This window comes from Acanthaster planci, linkage group LG02 (assembly GCF_054643075.1).
Source record: "Acanthaster planci isolate LZ-2023a linkage group LG02, COTS_SCS, whole genome shotgun sequence".
Classification (NCBI taxonomy): domain Eukaryota; kingdom Metazoa; phylum Echinodermata; class Asteroidea; order Valvatida; family Acanthasteridae; genus Acanthaster; species Acanthaster planci.
In genome coordinates, this window is record NC_141778.1 from 16,486,389 (window position 1) to 16,508,411 (window position 22,023).

The window sequence follows — 22,023 nt, forward strand, 5'->3', positions numbered from 1 at the left end:
ACTCTCATGGAATGACACACTGATATTTTGCGATTTAAACAGTCTTCTTTTTCAGTCAAATTAATGTTGTACATGTATATAGTTTGATATTTGCAGAATAATCTAGTAACACTTATTTTTAATGGCACAATAATCGCGTATCGGTCCAATTTCTTATTGGCTGCATTGGTCCAATACAAAATTAACAATATTTCAACTTGCTCAATCGTAATTGGACCAGACCACGTTGGAAATGCTTAGTTTACGCCAGAGGGATGTCAGATGTGCCCAACAATCCGATAATACAGTAAATGTCAAAATTAAGCTTCCCAGAAACTACCAGTCCCAATCACTCTACCAGAGTCTAAAAAATGTCAATTTATTTTTAGCAATATTGTCAGCCTCCCAGCGTTAGTGACATGACGAGCTTTTCAGCTTACAGCATTGTCATAAAGAATCGGTTGACGCAGCTTCTTTGAATTTATTTTTGCATATGTTCTAGGCATAATATTATAGTCCCACGTTGTAGATTATTTTTATAACCATAAAAACCTGGAGTCGGGCATGACAGTTCTGGAAATGGCGCATGATCTACAGAAGAGTCGGTGGAGGAAGCGGCGCGGGTATTGGTGTCTGCAAGATGGTGGTCGAATCGGCTGGTCGGCGGTGCTTACCTTGTGGGTGACATGGTTCACCTGGGACACCTTAATCAAATGTCTGGCCATCATGCTGCCTACTCTCACGGTACAGCTGCAAACTCAAACCTGGGTGCTCGGATGGATAGTCGCTATAGTGGACAGCTGTGCAGAGGGGTTGGGTAAGATTTTAACCACCTTTGTTGTGAAAACTCCCGGTAATTTGTATTATAGGTAAAGCTCCACTGGTAAAATCACGGAAATGGTATTTGCAATTCAGGCCTAAATATCTTAACATTTCGCTCAGAATGCTAATTGTTTTTAAGAAAACAGAACCGTTTCTGTTTTGTTTTTTAATAATTGTTGGGAATTTGTTTTCTAACTATCGCGTCCGTTTTTTTGTGTGTGAGGTGCTGCTGTTGTAATTGTATGTTGGAGTCTAAATGAATGGGTACTTCTACACTGAAATCGTAAAAACATGCCGCCAGTATGCCCCAAGCGTATTATTTAACTGAAATAAAAGGGGATTATAAACTGGAAAATACTAATCAAAGTTCTACGTTTGACTTTATGAAAAGAGAATTTTCTTCACAAAAATGATATCTCGTAATGCCCTACAATCCATGGATTGTGGTCAAGACAAATTGCGATCATGTTGACCGTAAAAGACATTTAAAAACGGTTTTCCGGTGATATTTCTTAAGTGATCTCAAAACACGAAACGAATCTGTGGAATCGTGGCTGCAATAAATTCCAAAACCCCAAATCGGCCAGTCTTGTGAAATAAAAGTCAACGATGCCTTGTACCTTTAAGGTTTAAATAAGATCAGGACAGTAGTTGAGAACTAAAGCAAAAATCCTTATTTTTTAAGTGTGAAAAATCCGAAATGTGCAATGCAATTTTTGCGGGGAGAACTGTAAATACTCAGTTTATTACAATAAATAACTTGATTAAATTTAATTGATTAAAAGAAATGATTGGCAATATCGTCGAATACACTCATCCAAAAGCTAATTTGTTTAAGAATAAATAGTGAAAACTTTTTATATGAAAATGTACAAATAAATTTAAAATTTAAATCAAGTATTGGTGATCCATAAAATGAAATGGCACGTTGCTTTGTCTGAAACAATTTCCGTACTGGGCCGGTTAAAAGATTCTGGATATTTCAATTAACCGCTTCCCTAATCTCCTCAACAACAACAACAACAACGACGACGACGACGACGACAACAACAACACTCATTTGCCAGATGAAAGTTACCATTATAGCACCTCACCCACAGCTTCTATATCTTGATTGGCCCAGAGCCATTCACATGGCATTTTCTATTGTGACCAGACGTGGATTTCTAGGTCACCCGTGCAGGTGGTGGGGTGGTAGGTCCATCCTCCTGTGTATGATAATGAGGCACCAAGAATACTCCTCTAAGGATGAGTCGGACACCGGATATGCTATGAAGTATTTATTCTAAATGACTCATCAGCAGTGTCGGAGTACTCGTGTACAACTCGAGTACATGCAAGTACTCGGCCCGTACTCGACTATCAGTACTCGGAATTTATTTGGACTTGACCCGTACTCTATTCTTTGTACACGAATTTTGCATGTACTCGAACGTCAAGTACTCTGTACTCGGCCCCAGTACTCATGGGTATAATATGAACTTGCGCTTAATTGATTCCTCTAGAATGTATCGACAGTGTTGGGCGCAGCGGCTTCACGTGCGCTGGGTACAAGGATTGAACTTTAAATTTTTTTCTAGTTCCCGTCTCCACGTCGCGGATGTAGTACTGATTTGTAAATCCGGAGTCGGGCTAGAGTCAATATGTTCATGCCACGTTTTAGCGGCACCGCTACGTTGTGTATATACACGTGAGGATGACCCATTTTGTACGGGCCGTGCAGAGACCATTGCCGAAGTTCGTGAGCACAACGGTGACAGACATTTCACTTCTCTTTGCCTCTTCAATCATTGAATATGTAGACTATTTTCCAAGTTTAGTTGGCAATCTGGTTTATTGCATTTAAGAAGAAATTCAAGAAAAAACCCTCCCGGTATGTAGTTGCTGTCCCTCCCTTGAATATATGTGAGCTTCAAGTAAAGAGAAAACAAAGATAATTAACAGCACGTTTAATAAAGATCTTTTTATCATTACACTCTCCTAATGACTTCAATCTAAATAGAATGAAAAGGCACGCCGGGGGATGAGTTGGTATTCCAGCAATGATTTGTGCGTAATAACCCATAGTAAATTTTAGATAAATAACCCATATAAACGGCTCCATTATTTGTTTAAAAAATGGCCTTTACTGAATAAAGATTTCAAATGATAACTTACCCAACTGAATACTTCTGAACCCCCTAGGATGTATGATGATTGCTGATTTGAAACCCTGTTCTGAATTCTGTTAACTTGTATACACCGAGGCGCTAGCGCTAAGCGTGGCCTTTTTATGAAGCGCGCCCTCACGAGACGGCCGTGAAAACTCGGCACTGCTGCAACATGGCCGCCCCCAAATTTCACCAAGAAATTTGCTAACTGTTAAGGCAATGGCAAAAACGTAACACTTCAGTTGAAACGATAAAAAGTTGAAGAACGCAGTTGCAATGAGAACACAGTTTTTTTTTATTCTTACTCAAGCAAGCAGTTCCTCGTGCCACAAAGTCTAAAGGGAATGAGAGTTTGGGTTAGTAACAGATTGGCCAAACCAGGAGTATCACCCTCATCATACTTTGCCAGTCGCACAAGCCGGGCCACTGGGCGTTTGTACTCTCGGTCGTTGACTCGAACACTGACTACCCTCACTCTCTGGTCATCACCAGGAAACACTTGTGTAATCGTCCCCACTGGCCACTGAGACCTTGGGAGCTGGGGATCTGCTATCATCACAACATCTCCCTCCGACAGGTTTTCCTCTTCCCTTTGCCATTTCTGGCGGGTTTGCAGGTTAGGAAGATAGGACCTAACAAAGTGACGCCAAAACTGATCGGCTAGTACTTGACTGTGCCGCCAATTCCTGCGACCTTTCAGCTCTCTCTCGTCATAGACCACCATCGGAAGTGCTGGATCCCGTCGCCCCATAAGGAGCATGTTTGGAGTTACTGGATCCACGTCAGCAATCTCAGAGGAGGCGTATCCCAGAGGTTTTGAATTGAGGATACCCTCAACCTCCACTAGCACTGTGCGAAAAACTGCGTCAGTTACGGTCCTATCTCCAAGTACTGCCTTTAAAGCTCCTTTGGCTGATCTGACTTCCCGCTCCCAAGTACCCCCAAAATGGGGCGCATTGGGGGGGTTAAATTTGAATTTGACCTTGTACTTGGCAAGTCGCTGCACAATATCCAGCTCCATTGACTTTAAAGTCTGCTTGATTTCTGTATTGGCCCCCTTGAAATTTGTTCCACAGTCACTAAGAAGTTCAAAGGGAACTCCTCTGCGAGAGGCGAAGCGCCTGTAGGCCATCAAGAAGTGATCGGCATCCAGACTTTCTAGAATATCGAGGTGCACTGCTCGGGTGGTCATGCATTTGAAGAGTAGCCCCCATCGTTTTTCCTGTCGCCGCCCAATTTTAACTGTCAGGGGCCCAAAACAGTCTACTCCTGTAGAGTAGAAGGGTGGCTGTTCCAGCCGCAGCTTGCATTCTGGAAGATCTCCCATGCAGGGCACCCTGGGCGTCCCTCGCCAGCGACGGCATTCTGGGCAAGCATGCAAGATTCCCTTTACTATACTGCGCCCCCGCAAGATCCAAAACCGGCGCCGCAAATGGGCGAACACTTGATCAGTACCAGCCTGATGACTAAAATAGGCATCAGCATCCTTTATCAGGAGTTTTGTGACAGGATGGTGTGGGTCAAGAACAACTGGATGGGGCTCAACCAAAGCAGTGTCTGTTGAGGAAGCCTTCCTTAGGCGACCTCCAACTCTAATCAGCTTGTTAACTGGGTCAAGTTCCGGTGCCAACTCAAGAAGACGACTATTTCGAGACAGCTCCCTATTGAACAAAAGAGCACCGACTTCCTCCTTAAAGGTCTCGCTCTGTGCCTTTAGAAGCAACAAAATCTCCACCTCCTGGGTTTGTTCTGGAGTTAGAATACCATCCAGCAACTGATCATCTGGGTACAGCTGCCTTCCAACTGCACCGACCAATTCTGTCCAACTTGAAAAGGCTGTAAAGTCAACATCAACCTCTGAGGTAGGCACTGTGAGACCACAGAAGACACTCTTGATTTCATTTTGTTCAACGATAGAATTGACACGAGTTTGTGCCAAGATACATGCACTGTCCTTCTGCCACTCCTCTTGAGGGTCATGAAGCCACCCTGGGCCATCAGTCCATCTGGAGCCTTTCCCTAATTTGGAAACTGGTAAGCCGCGGGTGACATCGTCAGCAGGGTTATCCTCACTTCGAACATAGCGCCACTCCATACCCTCAGACAATGCTTGTATCTCGGCAACACGAGTTCCAACGAAAACCTTGAACCTGCATGACTCTGACTGAACCCAACTGAGTACAGTGGTGGAGTCGCTCCACATCAGAGTATACTCAACATCAACTGTAAGAGCCTCTAGGACGACTTGCGCGAGTTGGGCACCAAGGAGAGCCGCCATTAGCTCAAGGCGTGGCATAGATAGCAGACGCTTTGGTGCTACCCGACATTTGGCTAACACAAAGCTTGTGTGGATCTCCCCAACGCTGTCAGTGGTACGTAAGTAGGCAACTGCCCCATACAACTTCTCTGAAGCATCACAAAAGACATGTAAGGACCTCTTCGCCGTGGCTGTCTCAACAGACGGTGGGGTATAACACCGCGACAACCGTATCTGTGGGATATACTCCAACTCCGTGCACCACTCTTCCCATCTCTGAGTTAAACCAGGATCAGTTACCCTCTGGTCCCAATCCAGCTTTTCTAACCACAAATCACGAACAAGCAACTTGGCTCTAGCTGTGAAGGGTGCAATGTCCCCCAACGGTTCAAATTGACTTGCAAGGGCCCTGAGGGCTATGCGCTTAGTCAGCAAATTGTGTTCTGGAACCTTGGCTGAGTGATACAGCTCATCACTCTTCCAGTCCCAGCATAGCCCAAGATCTGGCTCTGGATCGCCCCCCTGTGGGTCCAGTGACAACGATTGTACCCGACGAGTCGAACAAGCCTCATTGGGAAGACTCTCGAGTACTGTGGGGTGACTACTCGCATACTTCACCATCTGGAATCCTACTTCTTGTAAACATTTGCGTGTGCTCTGGACAAGTTGGATAGCCTCTTCTTCAGTGTCTCGACTGGCCAGCAGGTTGTCTACGTAGGTCTCTTTCTCTATTGTAGACTGGACTCGTGGATACTGGTCTACCCGGTCCACAGCAGCTTTCTGAAGGGCAAATGTTGCACAGCACGGACTACATGCAGCCCCGAATGGAAGCACCAACCACTCTATGACAACCCATTTGTCAAGATGCTCATCTTTCCAAAGGAACCGAAACATTGGTCGCTCTTCCGGTCGGAGTCTAACTTGATGAAACATGGCGGTTATATCTCCTGAAACCGCCACTCGACCCTGACGAAATCGTAAGAGAACATCCAACAGAGATGGACCCAAGGTGGGGCCGGCAACCAGTTCATGATTGAGGCTCTGGCCTCCAAACTCAAATGAGCAATTGAAAACGAGACGGTTTTTCCCACTACTTTGTACAACATGACATGGAATATACCAACCTCGTAGTTGGTCTGCCGTCAAGTCATCCACCGGTCCAAGAACCCTGACCTGTTTCTGGTCTTGGAGTTTCCGGATGTACGTGCGACAATAATCTGCCAACTCTGAGTTTCCCTCAATCTTCCTCTGGTTTGAGCGGGCCAATGCCAATACTGCTTGTGGGAGACTGGAAGGTTTCTTGTGGTTAGGCTTCCACAAGAGTGGAGTTTCAAGCCGCTTCACCCCATCAACTTCAACTTCCCTGGTGTTCTCTTCCAGCATGTTGATGGCAAGCTTGTCAATCCTCGAGCGGGTTACCTGCTTTTCATTTACCTGTGGTAATTTATTAACTGTCATAAATTGCTCAATCAATTGGTGCAGCTGCTGGTCGGGTTGCTGTGTAGCACATGATGTGAACAGAATGCCTCGGCCCTCCAAAGTTTTACCAGGGATTTGGAGACCTTGGTGACCAAGGACAGTCCAGCCAAACAAGGTGTTTACTGCCACGGGGGAACTACACTTTGGACCACAGCGGACTTCAGACGAAAGCGTGAGTTCGACATGGTCCGCACCGATGAGCACAGACGGTTGAACCCTGTGGGCCGAAAACAATGCTAGCCCTCGTAAGTGAGGCCACTTGTTTTGTAGATCCTCTGCAGACACACTGTAATCAACTAGCTGAACATCTGGGGCGCTGTATGCCGTACCTTTCACTGTCTCCACGAGCAGAGACTTTGAAGTCAACACATTTTCCCTTCCAGCTGGTGTCACCCATCACAGTGCTTATACAAAGTTGTTCTTCATGGCCAGGAATATTCAACTTGTCAACAACAGACTGCAGGACCATTGTCCTCTCCGCACATTCATCCAACACGCCAAAGGTGTCAATGCGACCTGAAGGCCCATGCAATGTAAGTGGCACAACTTTAATCAAAACATCACGCTTGTAGTCCACTCTAGGGCTAGGCCCCACCCCTGAACACATTACTGCTTCCTTAGCTATGGGTTCAGAAAGTTCGTGGAGGCTGGTGCGGTGGTCACCTTCGCATTCTTTACACTTTTTAGGATACACACATTCCTTTTCATGTTTCTTTGCACATTTTTTACATCGTTGGTTTGTCTTCAACCACTGCAACTTCTGTTCTCTTGTCAGGCCCTGAAATTTTTGACAAGTTTCGAGGTAGTGGCCCGATTCTCTGACTTTGCAATACAAACAGCTAATCCTCTCTGGAGTCATTGCAGATGCATTGCTTTCACTCGGGGCCTTGGTCTCAGTAGCAATCTTCTTTCTGACTGCTGATGCAGTCGCTGCTGACTGAGGACTGGCTTTGGCCATGTAAGATCTGGATGGATACGGTTGGTTGGATGGAGACTTCTTTTGCCCCTGACTCCGCCATTGTGAAGACTCCCTAGGGGACTTTGACTTGCTTGCCTTTTCTAGGAGGATCAAACTAGCTGGGCCAGTCTTCTTCTTTAACCATCGATTAAGATCATGTACTGTGTATCTCATACCATGGCCTTGAATTCTGAGTGAAGCCTCTCAGGCAATTTTTTGACAAGCTCAGTGGCATAGCGGTGGTGCTTACGCTCATCACTAAAGTCCAATTTTTCAGCTGTTTCTACTGCTGTGGCCAGCTCATCTGAGAAGTCACGGAGTCCAGACCAATCATTCTACGCAAGGACAGGACGGGCCTCTAGCCGATTGAGTAGGCCTTGGACTATTCGTGCTGGATCCCCATATGCCTTATGCAACTGCTTCATTGTCGCCGCATATGCTCCATCTCCCAAGATGAGATTACGGTCAGCAATGGCTAGAGGACGACCTCCGAGATGACTTCGTAGGTAGGTGAATATGGTGGCCTCTGGCAGTTGATGCATGGGGCCTTTCATGATGCTGTCCCACAGAGATCTAAAGGTTACATACTGCCTAACATCATGCTCACTGTCGAACTTAGGGATGTCCAACTTGGGGAGGCTATCCCAAATTCCAAAGCCATAGCCAAACGGGCCTGCGAAAGTCGTCACAGGGCCTTTACTGGCATTGGCAGCAGGAGTTGGGGATTTGTCCTTAGCCTTGGAAGATCCCTTAGAACAGTGTGAATGTTTGCTACCTTTATCACTCTCTGATGGGTCGTCACCATTGGAGGAACTTGATTCGCCCTGTTCTTCACCACTGGAAGTGTCTGTGTCCTCTCTTGAGGTCGATGGCTCTGGAACCTTGCCATTCTTGGTGGACTGCTGCCTGGGGGCACCATGCTGGGTTGGGGATTGACTGCCCACTCCTTCCATGGCGGATGCACCACTGGTTGGTGAGAACTTGGAAACTGGCATGTCATTGAACAAACGAACTGTGGGCAAAGACTGAACTAACATGGTGTTAGGAAGAAATACGGAGGCATTTGGGTTAAAGACTTGTGGCAAGGAACTGGCCACTTGTACGCCTGCTGCCTGGTGAGAAACATACGAGTCTGCCATAACACACGAAACCGGCGCATTTATTACCCCAGGAGGATGAGTGCTTGCTGCCCCGTGTGAAATGTATGCGCCTGACATGACATGCGAAATGTGCACGCTTGCTGGCCCAGGAAGGTAGGTGCTTGCCGCCCCGTGCGAAACGTATGCACTTGACATGACATGTGAAGTGTGTTGACTTGCTGCCTCACGAGGGTTAACACTTGTCATGGGGATGGCCATGCTGTGCTGCATTAACGGTACAGGCTCGGGCATGCGCGCGTTAAGATTGACAGAGGTATTCATACCAATATCAGCCAACATGGATACAGAGGGCTTAGAAGTACTTACCCCTTCATTTACCCAAGCAAAGGTTCTATCTTTAACTGACTCAACCTGCCCTGGTAAGTGACCACCCACGTTTGTTTGGTCTTTTTCTTCCTGATAAATTACATCAATTTCATGTCTCAGTCTCTCAGTTTCTAGTTCTATCTCTGCCCGCCTCAAATCTGAGTTGATTTGAATTTCCATCTGCTTGGCTTGGAACTGGACTTTCGCTCTTTCCTCTTCCGCCTTCCTCCTGAGCTCCTCCAGTTTCCTGCGTGATTCCTGTTCAGCAAGACGTCTTGTGATCTTTGACTTGGATGATCTTGCTGAGGAGTTGCGTGAGGTCCCGCTGTACATGGAGGGAGGTCGTCCTGTATCGGGCACATCAGCATCCGCAGGTTGCCTGGGCAGAGAAACACTTGGTTGATGAGGAAAACTTGAAGGCTGTATGACATGGTGGTCATGGGCCTCGGGAACATGTCGCGGATAACGCCCTTGGGTTTCTGGAACATGTGGCGGATAATGCTCTTGGGCTTCTGGTACATGTGGATAATGTCCCTGGGGATCCGGAACATGTGGCGGATAACGCCCCCGACGAACATGTAGGGTTTCTTCAGCTTGGGTTTCAGTAGTGACAGACATGTTGAACTTGACAGTTCTTAGTTAGCTGGATGTCATCCGGCTCGAAGGACCAATTTTCTGTAGACTATTATTGCATTTAAGAAGAAATTCAAGAAAAAACCCTCCCGGTATGTAGTTGCTGTCCCTCCCTTGAATATATGTGAGCTTCAAGTAAAGAGAAAACAAAGATAATTAACAGCACGTTTAATAAAGATCTTTTTATCATTACACTCTCCTAATGACTTCAATCTAAATAGAATGAAAAGGCACGCCGGGGGATGAGTTGGTATTCCAGCAATGATTTGTGCGTAATAACCTATAGTAAATTTTAGATAAATAACCCATATAAACGGCAACATTATTTGTTTGAAAGATGGCCTTGACTGAATAAAGATTTCAAATGATAACTTACCCAACTGAATACTTCTGAACCCCCTAGGATGTATGATGATTGCTGATTTGAAACCCTGTTCTGAATTCTGTTAACTTGTATACACCGAGGCGTTAGCGCTAAGCGTGGCCTTTTTATGAAGCGTGCCCTCACGAGACGGCCATGAAAACTCGGCACTGCTGCAACAGAATATGTCGCCGATTTCATATATAATTAAATGGGACTATGAGAAGATCAGCGGGAAAAAGTAACACAGTGCAGTGTGCAAGATCTGCAAATCAAGAATATCAGATCAAAGTGGGACAATGTCCAACTTCAACAAGTATCTCCGTCGCAAGCATCCAACTGCGTAAGTACATGTACACTGACAGGCCAAAGCTTCATGTATAGCTCCATGGTGATGATATTCTTTACTTTGGAAAGAGTCCCATACGGGGCCTGGTCACTTTTGGTTAACTGACATGGTTGATATGGCAAGCCTACTCCAAAATTTGCCCGGCTTTTAAACTTGTCACACAAGAACATTTAGCACTTTTATTTCAGATATTTTAAAAGCAGGAAATACTTTCTTTTCTCTCACTGTAAAATTGTTTCAAGTTATGTTCATTTGCAGACATAGAGACACTTCCAGTGGCAGACATCCATGATTCTAGACTGACAGCGAAGGAGGCGACCAAGGTCCATACACAGCGAAAGTGCCACGCCTGCTTGCTGGACTGACCAGGAGAAGAAATCGGAGTGGGCGAGGCTCATCAAGTACTGCTGCTGAGTTTGACCGCTACTTGGATCTGTGCCAAGACCAAGATTTCACTGACGACCCTCCTGCCCTTTGGCATTGTCATCAGAAATCTCTGCCAAGGCTGTTCATTTTGGCAAAGCAAGCTCTCGCAGTGGTTGCATCACGCCTCCAGAGCAGGTATTCAGCACAGGTGGTATTTTCCTGCGGCCCCATCGCAGCCGCCTCACGAGCAAGGTGCTTTCCAGTCCTGTTTTCTTGAAGCGTAACTTCAGAAAAATTGATTTCTTATTAGTTTATAAGACCATAGAGTGAAGCGTTTCCTGTATCAGTAAACATTCTTTTATCATTCCAGTTCAGAGGGCACTGTTACCATTGACATGAAAATAAGTGTCCGGTAGTTATAATTGAACCTGAGGTGCATTCAGATTTCTTTCAAGCCATTTCTTCAAAGCTCATGTTTTTTTTTCTGTGATTCAGCTACAAGGTTTTAGTCTGATCTTAGTCTTGGCATCGATGGTTAAGGTTTGGGTCTCTGTCTTGGTCATTGGGGTTTTAATAGCAGGTTATCAGGTGACTGGGTAAGGCTCCTGTTTCATTACATATCTTTTTTAAGGTTTATTGCTTTTTTGCTCACTTTTGATATCTCGGGGTTTCCTTATGTACTTAATTAAGTCTTTGGTAAAGGTTTCTGCACAGGAATTCATAAGCCATATTGTTTGTTTAGAAACGGTAAAAATAATCATTGCCTGTCACACATCGCCATTTTCACATGAATAAAAGGTGTGAATATCCACATAATATTGCAGATTTGTGTTGCATGAAGACCACGTGCCTGTGTCATTCAGTTTTAATTATTTACTTATTCGCTTATTGTACTGCTTTGTAATTGTACTCGGACTCGGAGATTTGGACTCGGACTTGTCACCAGTGTACTTGGACTCGGCCCAGGACCGTCGGCCCCTGAAGTACACGTACTTGGAGTACTCTGTACTCAGATTTGAGTACTCGACTCCAACACTGCTCATCAGTCTCATTTCAGCACTGTTTAAACTAAAGAAATGTTGCATACAAAGTACACGTACAATAAGGTCACAAAATAGTTATTATTCTCAGAGTTACAAAATTTGTGGTCTTGCAAAACATGTAACTGAAATATAACATATGCACTTTGATAAATTACCCCGGTGTGGTAGCTAAGACCATGGCGCTATTGAACACAAGGAGTCAGTGCATACAAAGATCAAAAGGGTCAATGATAGTCACCGCCAGCACTGCACGTGTTGCAAGGACCAAACGAATTCCGCGCCGCTTGCGGGCTATAAGGAATGCTCGGAGTTGCGTTTGCAAAAGAGCATGGGTACCGCGCATGCGTATCCGTAACACTTCCCACGTGTTCAACATGGCCGCCTTGGGACGGAAACCACCGTAATTGGAGACTTAAATTTCGATAATTTTAGTGATTGTTGTGATATTCCAATGACAATGAAAGTCTGGTTACGTGTTTACATCCCCAAAACGTCTCTTTTAACAATAAACAGAACTACTAACTAATACAAATTCTCCACAAATACGCACAAGAAAACTGAGAGAATGTAGCTGATCCAGAGTAAAATAAAAAACACACATTCGTTGTCCTTTCTGTCATTGTCCAAAACTGTCTCGGCATGAAACCTCACCACGTTGCCAAATGCATTCCTTCAGCATGTTTCCACCTTCTTTTAACCGTAGGAACCACTAGGATTGCGACTTATGATATAAACTTTGCAGTTCATATATTGGGTATTGGTTCTCTACCGTCGGAAACGCAAAATGTCATAACTGACTTTAAAAACGTCGGACTTTTGCCATATAAGCACCGCTCATTATAGGAATTTTCGAGCGCATCTGCGAAGATCATTTGCTGACTCCCGAGGACTTCTGCAGAGAATTAACTGCGCATCTTCTTCGTGCATCTTTTGCGCCATTTATTTACTCCAGTATGCCGAAGCGAAACACGGTGTGTCTGTGGGTTACGGGTGCACCACTAGAAATAAATTCCCATAGACAGCAGTGATAAATCCCCATACTTCACAAGTATTTAAAAAAATACAACTCTCACAGGTGTTCAGGCTACACAGGAAAAGGATGTTCCATGTGTCCTCTTTCATTTTCCTTTCAATCGTTGGGGGGGGGTTGCCCAATGAATTTTTGAGAAATTTTCACCAGAAGCAGACCACCCCTAAAATGCAGAAAATGTCCCTGTCCAGAAAAGTAGCCATTTTGAAAAACCATCCCTCTGCAAAATGGCTCAAATAGTGCCACTTTCGGACCCGATTGCATCCAAATGCTCAGAATTGGAAGCCCTGAGTCCGGCCCAGAGGTCCAGTCTCATATTTCTTCAATTCCTCAGTTCCATGGCTCTCAGGACACTCTAATATAGAATATTTTGAGTGAATGACTTTTATTCATGAGCTCGGCGGACACATTTCTGGCCTAAATACGAGGGTGCACCCTAACCAGCTACCTAGCGGTGGCGATCACTGTATGCAAAGAATGTCTAGGGTCTCAAACACTGGGGCTGGTAACCGTGCTTTCTCTATGGAGCCGACCGGAGTAGTTAATCGGATTACGGTCTGTAGGGACTTCGTTCTAACTCCTTGTGTTTGATAGCTCCATGCTCAGACAGTGATGAGTTCTAGAGCTAGGTTTACTGGGGACGGCCTGAGCATGCATACAATTAAGCCCCCAAAGTCTCGAGCTGCTGTCAAAAGACAAACAGTACAAGTACGGGTATATAAACGGCGCCTATATACCATCAGCATACTGTATATAGTTGCATTGGAATGCACACAGTATAATTCTAGAAAGCCCACTCAACTTAAAAAGTTAACCACGGAGATGTTGTCATGCCCCGCCGATAAAGAGCAGTCCCACGTATGCGCTGTGTTATAATGAACAGCGCGTACGTTACACACGAGGTCTACCGCATTGACGCAACGTGACATGAATTGTTTATGCGTAACGTGTGAGGCACAGAAATCTATTGTGAAGGAATCCCACAAATTAAGAAAATATTCCCAAAATGAATTAAAATGTCATTAGCCTCAAGTATAACACTAACTAATATGCCCTATGGCGATCAGTGGTCACAATGATAGAAGTCTAGTGAGGGTACATAACCTGGAAAAGGTACAGAGAGCAAGGAATTCGGGGGCAACTTTCTTACCTGGGCGTTGTTCAGTTCGCAGTGGGGATGAAAGACAGCACTCTGGAAAGTTCGAGAGCGCCGAACGCCCACAGCCACAAAGCCGTATTACTCCGCCATACATAAAAACGCCCAGTGTAATTACCCTCAACCATTGCATACACTGGAATCAGCATTGATTATCAACGAAACAGTTTTTATAAATAAGTAATTTACACTCAAGGATCAATAAAGCAGTATAACCTAACTGAAGGAATGAAATGTGGACTCAGAGGGACTATTTGTTACAGTGGATGTTGAGGTTCTGTCCGCATAAGGTACAATGTGGCATGTGGGCTGCATAATTAATTAGCTCTCATCCCATCAGGGCGGTCACGTAACCACAGGGCACTACACAATTTTAGCTGTCTCCTTATGCACAGCCAAAAGAACTATACCCTTTGCAACAAAAGAACTCCACGCATATGACCACTGGCATTGGGTGCAAATTAACATCGTTCCCACTGGAACGATCTTGCCGTGCCATGTTGGTTCCCATCATGCCTTGCGCGATCTAACCCCTGGTAGTGTAGGCCTATAATTTAAATATCCTGCTACGCGTGCGTTCGATTGGCTTCCCTGAATACACCAGTGTTACACCAAGGGAAGCCCCGAATGAGGCTAATTGAACGCTACAGTGTATTCGCCAAGGCATTCTGGGAAAAGGCAGGAAGATCGTGTGGTGGCTAAATGAACGCTCTCGTGTAATTAAGGCCGTGCCCGAAACGAGCTTTCAGAGCTCCGGCTAGGTCTATTCTCTGCGCGTCTCCATTCATTTCCAATGGAGTGAATACCAAGACCTAGCTCTAGACAAGAGATTCGGATGCAGCTTAAGTTTGACTTAGACGTGTAAGCTAATCGAACGCACCCTATTATAGGGGATATATGAATTAGGACCTTAGTTAGCGTGTTTACGAGCGACGCAGATGTACGCGTGCGTGACGTGCAAGAAAATACGTGGGCGCAAGCGTGCAATTTTTGAAACTCGCTTGCGACCGACTTTACATCATATATATTCATCCTGAATAGCCAGTCAGCGTCATTTACGTGTTCTACACGACCAGGGGCTAGTAAATGAACGCGCACGCAGCCATGGAGTCGAGGATGGGTGCAAATGCGTACTAGTGTGCCCGTTGCGCGTCACGCATATTCTGAAGCGCTGGCGCTAAGAGCTGGGTTAGCATAGGCCTATTGTGTAAGAAGGTAGTTTGGAAAAGTACATGTACTTTTAAATTTTCAAAAAATTTACTATTAACACATATTTTGATATGTAGTAAAAACAAGTTAATGAAGCAGAATTGTGGGAAAGGTGTTATAAACCAAATATTAACTGCCTTATCTCGTGGTTTAGTAAAACTATAGCCTTAAATAGGGATCCAAGGAGCATTCCATTTTCCTGCTTCGCTTTGGGAAACTACAATTCTCCTTGGATCATCTCGGATAATATGGGCTTTTTCCTTTAACCTGCGGTAAATATTAAGAAACTGGACCAGAAACTGGTAAAAACCCTGACAACTGTTCTTTTATTTCTTAACATTAAAAATCCAAATTTGCTGAGATTCACGTCTGCTTGAATTTTAGGCTCTGCTGTGGTGCTTCACAGACACCAAACAATTAAACAAAGAATACAAGACCTGAACACTGAAAGTTACACGTCATTTAATAATTACTGAGTTGAGATCAAACTTTGGTCATTGGTGCCAGTTTGAAACGAGTCCTATTGATTGGAAACAGGTGTTTTGGATTAAAACGACACGTGAGTGTTGGTTTATTAGTGCTATTGAATGACGTGTGCGTTATTATGCTGGTATTTTACACCGGCATTGCTAAAACTGGCACCAATGCTAATTGTTGCATTTAGCAACAATAAGCCCCAGTTTTAGCAATGTCTGACGCAACATGTGACTCTCAACGATGTCCTCTTTAAGGCAGCGTTATTAAACCAAAAGACAAGCATGAATGCGTTTCCTGCCAACCTCTTTGTGAGCTCTGGTCTTTCCGTTAACAGGAAAAATCATTCATCCAGCCCGCTGTCCATTAATTAGCGCCAACACATTACGCGCACGCATTGGTGTCGGAGAGCGGGCTTCAGTGATTTATATAACGGGTTTTGCCCTTACGCAACGTATATATTAATAAACACTGTATGCTCAGTGCTTGTCAGAGAGCTTGCGAAAAAGTCACAAAAAGTCGACTCAAAAAGTCACCAAAAAATACATCTTGAAAAAAGGGCTTCAGTGGGTTATGACTAGGTCAAGAGACAGCCTATGTCTACCTTTTGGCAACCGATGACAATCGAACTAGACCTGGAAATGTACTCAATATGGCAACAGCATTCAAGTTTCATCCCCCCCTCTATCTTTGTCGCCGATAATTTCGTTTGCACACTGACTTCAAGGAACTTTTCCATTATCCTCATATACCGGTAGGTCTAATGAAATGTAAAACTCCACACAGACACCGTTAACCTTAGCCTCAAACTTGACATTGAAGACAATATCACTGATTTCTTTTTCTTTTTTAATTTAGGAACCTTTACGTATCCTCTGTCTAAATGCTTTGGCTCTGGTTGTATCGTGGTGGCATGTGGACTCTTAATCGGCAGTGGAATCATCGCTTCTTCCTTTGCCACCAGCGCTATCCAACTCGCCTTTATTTTACCGATTACTGCAGGTGAGGTTATGCAGATATATTCACGAGACAATCTTCAACAAAATTTATCTCATATCCGAAACAGTGCACGACTGTGTGCTAAGTGTTAATTAGTGTGTTGGTCAAGTGATTTGGCCAGTTTGCCTAATCATTGGTAATCGGCATAGGATAAGTATTGACAACCCAAATAAAACTGACAGCCGAAAGTGGCTGTGGCATTAATGCACAAGTTTTGTATTGAATTGAAACAGCAAAATCTCTAGTCATTTGAGTCTGAAAAAAGATGAACTGAATATTACCCATATTACCCATTTTATTCACTGAAAGAAATTTCATTACATTCAGCAACCAAATATATTCTTAAGGTAAATTTCAATACTTCATCAATGACAACCGACACATTTTACTCTTTGTCCCTCTTTAGGTCTCGGTATCAGTGTAGTTAGCACTTTAGCGCGGAAAGTCATCGGGGCAAGCTTCAGTAAGCGGTACGTGATGGCCAGCGGCTGGGCCCAGACAGGTGACTCTTTTGCTTTCGTGGTCATCCCACCGTTAACTGAACTATGTCTGACCACCTACGGTTGGAGAGGCAACCTGCTGATCATAGGCGCTGTCTGCCTTCATCTTGCCCCATGCGGTGTCCTTCTAAAAAGGTACAAGCATACTGATGAAGGAGAGCCTGAAACGTCACCACTTCTAACTCTCGCCAAAAATCCCCCGGGTTGCAAACGGTCTAGCGAGTTGAAACCGCTTTGTGAAAACAAGACTACAAGTTCCACTATGGACCTATTCACCAATCCTTTCTATTGGATAGCAGTGGTTATTTCCACAGGGACGCACGTAACTTCAGGCCTATGGCGCATCTACTTTGTGCCCCACGCTATTGCCAAAGGTGTGGCCCTACAAGATGCGGCTCTTTATGTCACACTGGCGGGCTCTACCACTTTGATCCTGAAAATCCTGCATGGCCCCATCGTGGATAGGGGTCTGATGAGCTCTCGGCCGTTGCTGGGTGTCGCAGCGTTCATTGCCACCACAGGCCTGATCATTGACCCGTGGATGAATTCAGACTGGCAGATCGCATGCTGCGGGGTCATGGTTCTCCCATTCACGGGCATTTGCTTTAACCTGTCTGACGTCATAACAAAAGAGTTACTGGGAACAGATCAACTGGACAATGTTTTCGGCTGGATCGGACTGAAGTCGGGATTAGTCCGAATTGCATTGGGTTTCGTTCCAGGTGCGACAATATACAGTAACGTGTTGATGTAAAAATAGCACTTTTGGAGGAGCTATTTCAAATTGCCCCAGAAGATTGTCAACAATTTCCTGCATGTCTATTACATATCGTACTCCATTACTGAATATGGAAAAGAAAACTTTAGGATCAGGTTTAATTTACGTGTCTTCACGTTACATGCGACTAGCACTGTAATATGCCCATTCACGTTAATTGTTTTTTTTCTTTGTCTAACATGGCAAAGTGCCAAACAAGTCAACTTTACTCTGTGTTTTCAACCATCTGACATCAGAATAGCTCATCTAGAATGAATGTTTTACGTATACTAAACAAGAAACAGACGGTTTCCTTGGCTGCCATTTTGGAGGCAAGTGCTTTGGTTCCACAGGAATGTAGCTCATTGTGGGAGTAATTTTGCTATTTTTTCACTCTTAACGCAAGGTTTTTTTTAATGCTCTCGTGGATAAAATATTCTATTACAAGCCATCCATAATCACAACTAATGAGCACAACTGTCATATATGGCTGCAGCTGCATGCAACAATTCATGCAAAGAAACATGTGAAACTTTGCACTTTGCTGGCAGTAAATCTGTACTTAATTTACCTACAGTATTTTGTGATGACGAGTTTGTGATTTTCATAAAACATGGCAGCAATAAATGAATTGAAAATAAATTTTTTATCAAATCCAAGGCAAATATAGAACGTACATGTACAGAAATTATCCCACCCCTTCCACTCCACTAAATTTCTGATGCTGATTAATTCTAGAATAAAAGACTTGCAGGCGTATATACTACACAGTATACCTTTACAAATGCACATTGAAGAGTTGACAACTTTAACAATCGGGGGTTCTTTTTTATTATTAATCACTTTAAGCAATACTCCTACATTATTAATATTCTGTCAATGAAATTGATTTTAATATCAGATTTGAATAAACAAAACTAAGCAAAAATGATACACAGTATAATGCATATACCCATAAGCAAAAACTTTAACATTATAATATAAAATGCAGACGGACAGACGGAAACGGTGTTACTTTGCATTTTTTCTCAGCTTGTCAAAAAACTGCATTGGAAACAATTTTATTTGGATCAACTGTAAGTAGTAGTTGAGGAGCGAAGCAATGCAAAGTGCAGTGCTTTTTCAAGCCTGGGTATTTGGTAATGATCGTGATCGCAACTTATGATCACCGGTTAAGAGAATCGAGATTATCGACATTGGATGTAGCCTGATTATACATTAATAATCATACTAACTTATTTTTCAGGTATGATCCGAGATCACCAACGATGACTAAATCTAATCGTTTTCCAGTTCGTGACTTTATTACATGACTTTAAAACACATTGGCTTGTTAACATTGTTGATAACTGTCTTATAGAAATACATGCATGTGCACTGTCCAATAGCTGCCCGCTGGAAGCCCACTGGTATGGCCAGCCGTTACTTTGCGGATAGTGGTCCGCCAGAACGCAGATCACTAAGGAAGCCCGCTTACTGGGCCTGTATCAGATGCATCAACTTATTAAACCCTTGAAATCAAGCCACCCACTTTTCACGTTATATGGAAAATGTGGAGAACCCCCTTCACAAATATAAGTTAGTTTTGTCTTGAATCATGACCGTGAGTGTAATGCGCTGATATAGGCCAATGAGGGCTTGTAGGTCATTCATCTCAAATTCACCACTCACGTTCATTGTACCTCAAATGGTGCTTACGAGGAGGATTTTTGCCTCAGACTTTTAGGCAACTACCTTTTCCCTTCAGAATCTTTTTGTGCTGTTCATGCATTTGTGTCTCGATGGCCAGATTCATAAGAAATATATATTTTGAGGAACAATTATACTTAAGTTTGACTGCTGATTACTTCCAGTAAGAACTTGCATAATGTGTATGGCTTTTGTGTTACCAATGTCATAAAAAGAGAATGTCGAAAGTTTTATGGACTTCACAGCGAGTTCAAGCAACTGCGAGGTTTTGTTGCTGTGGGTCACGAAGTGCTTCGTCTGAGTCCTACAGCTGAAGGCTTCGTGGAACAAATTAATAATTGGTTTTTCAGCCTACTCACCTGACTAGAAAAAGGGTATCATTTTTGGCTTAATATCTGATAAATGGCAAAACGGTCCCAGTTCACAATTGGTGAATCTCTCAAGATGATACAAGCGACATCCATACCAAAAAAATGAAACCACCAGAGCTTCGACCTCAAAGGTTGCTGGAAAATGTTTATATATTCATAACTTCATTTGTAGTTATGTTTGTTACTTGGCAAGAAACAAGCTAAACGGTTCAATCGTGTAGGGGCTCTTTGTATTGGAAACAAACTGAGGAAAGGAGGTGAAAATCACCAATCTGTGTTAAATTATCATGGACTTTGCTTTGCTGCCCCTCAACAAAACTCCTGGCGACGCCCATGTACATCACCGATCTTGTCAAATGCTTTTCTATTCTCCGCTCAACCCCACGGCAATTCACACCAGCGTGCAATATCGGCTTTGAAACTTTCTAGAATGTAAAGCATTCTTTACTGTCTCACTACACAGGTTGGATCTACGACCAGACAGGTAGCTACGATGCTGCTTTCGTCATGATTGGCTGCATGCAGTCGTTGACTTTAATAGGCCTCGCTGTGCTGGTGTATATGTCCCGGACGGGCAATGAAGGCCAACACTCCTGAATGGGGCAGTATCCACCTGGATTATGGCTGCTACTCGGCTACATGAAACTTGGCCCAAGCAACTGAACAGAGATTAACGGCTTACTTACCAGAACGACAACACTATGAGAGATCCTTCGCTGGCCAGCGCACATTGTTCACCGTCTTTGCATGTACATGTATTAAAATAACTAGCGTAGCCCATACAATACAAGGAAAGATGGCGCCCAGATGCCTGGCATTTCTGTTGGTGCCTACATCAAGTGCTCCCCTGTATGTTAAATGTTTGAGGTTTGGGACTAGATTGTTCGGTTTGAGAATGTAGATGAAGTCTCACGAAAGTTTTATTTATTTTTTCCAACGGATGTATGCTGGTTTTCAGTATACATGCTTGTCAGCTTGGTAGGAGAACGAAAATCAAAAATTCTTTTAAACATTATTCAAACATCATTGTAAGCTTACCTTAAGGATTGACACCAGTAATTTTCAACAACTGTGTTAATTTTATAATAGTAAAATAGTATTAATTCCATTTTCTTGCTTGTAATGTTTATCTTTACTATGTTTACTGTGACCTTTGGTGTACTGAGATGCACACACACCTTCATTTTGGCAATTATAGTCATTTTAATACATCTGCACTCCTTTTGCCTGCCCATTATTTCCTCCATAGTTTCCTGTAAAATGCATTTTAATATTTTAACATAAGCCTTTTGCATGCTTTGTGATGGTGTCTAAATGACTACTGCCATTTATCGCATTATGTTGCAAACAAGATGTACAATGTACATGTTCAAAACAATAACAACGAACTCGTAATATATCCAGTACTATCTAGATGAATCCGCATACAAAAATGAGACATACCACAATAAAGTGTTACTCGCATATTTTAATCTGGACTGTGTTCTGTCTTAACTGTATTTTCATTTGTCTAGAACGATCACGTGCTACCCTTACCCTTGTGTATCTAACATCGTGTTATCATAGAGCAGTCCCCACCAAAAGTGCGAGCTATAATGCAGGTTCCACAAACTGGACCACTCGTACATTCATTGGTACTTGAGCTTATGAGAACAGTGAACTGGCATACGAGCGATATAGTCAGCTGTTAGCCGAGACAGATCTACATCAGAGCCATTGACGTGAAGGTTGTGTCTTCGAAAAGTTACCACATGTGTTTTGTTTTGTGTTTGTTTGTTTTGGAAGTGGAGATATAATTGCTATCGATCAAGACGTGAGTTCGTGCACTTGGCGCAGCTTCCTGCGCAGCAACAGAGCAAGGTAATCAGCTATAAAATCAAGAACCGTGTGGAGAAAATATAGTGCTATGAGTCTCTTAGGTGTAAAAACATATCCTACATCACAACAGTCACTGCATGTGTTACACTATATCGAG

At 43.6% G+C, this 22,023-nt stretch overlaps 1 protein-coding gene and 1 long non-coding RNA gene across 3 annotated transcripts; one reads left to right on the top strand and one right to left on the bottom strand.

Moving 5' to 3' along the window:
* The first annotated feature begins 390 nt into the window (after positions 1–390).
* LOC110984428 (monocarboxylate transporter 12-like) lies at positions 391–21,526 on the top strand. 2 transcript variants are annotated; one of them, XM_087133348.1, is made up of 4 exons: positions 391–796; positions 16,591–16,734; positions 17,138–17,953; positions 20,512–21,526. In XM_087133348.1, exons 1-4 carry the CDS (start codon positions 544–546, stop codon positions 20,643–20,645), a joined length of 1,347 nt encoding a protein of 448 aa, XP_086989474.1. In that variant the 5' UTR covers positions 391–543; the 3' UTR covers positions 20,646–21,526. The 2 variants fall into 2 exon arrangements, with proteins under 2 accessions (XP_086989474.1, XP_086989475.1); XM_087133349.1 differs by having other exon boundaries at positions 392–796; positions 17,138–17,233.
* LOC110990357 (uncharacterized) lies at positions 2,608–3,639 on the bottom strand. Its single transcript, XR_015424536.1, has 2 exons — positions 2,959–3,639; positions 2,608–2,711 (listed from the first exon to the last, which is right to left on the bottom strand). It is a non-coding gene; the product is annotated as an uncharacterized LOC110990357 (long non-coding RNA).
* Positions 21,527–22,023: the final 497 nt, after the last annotated feature.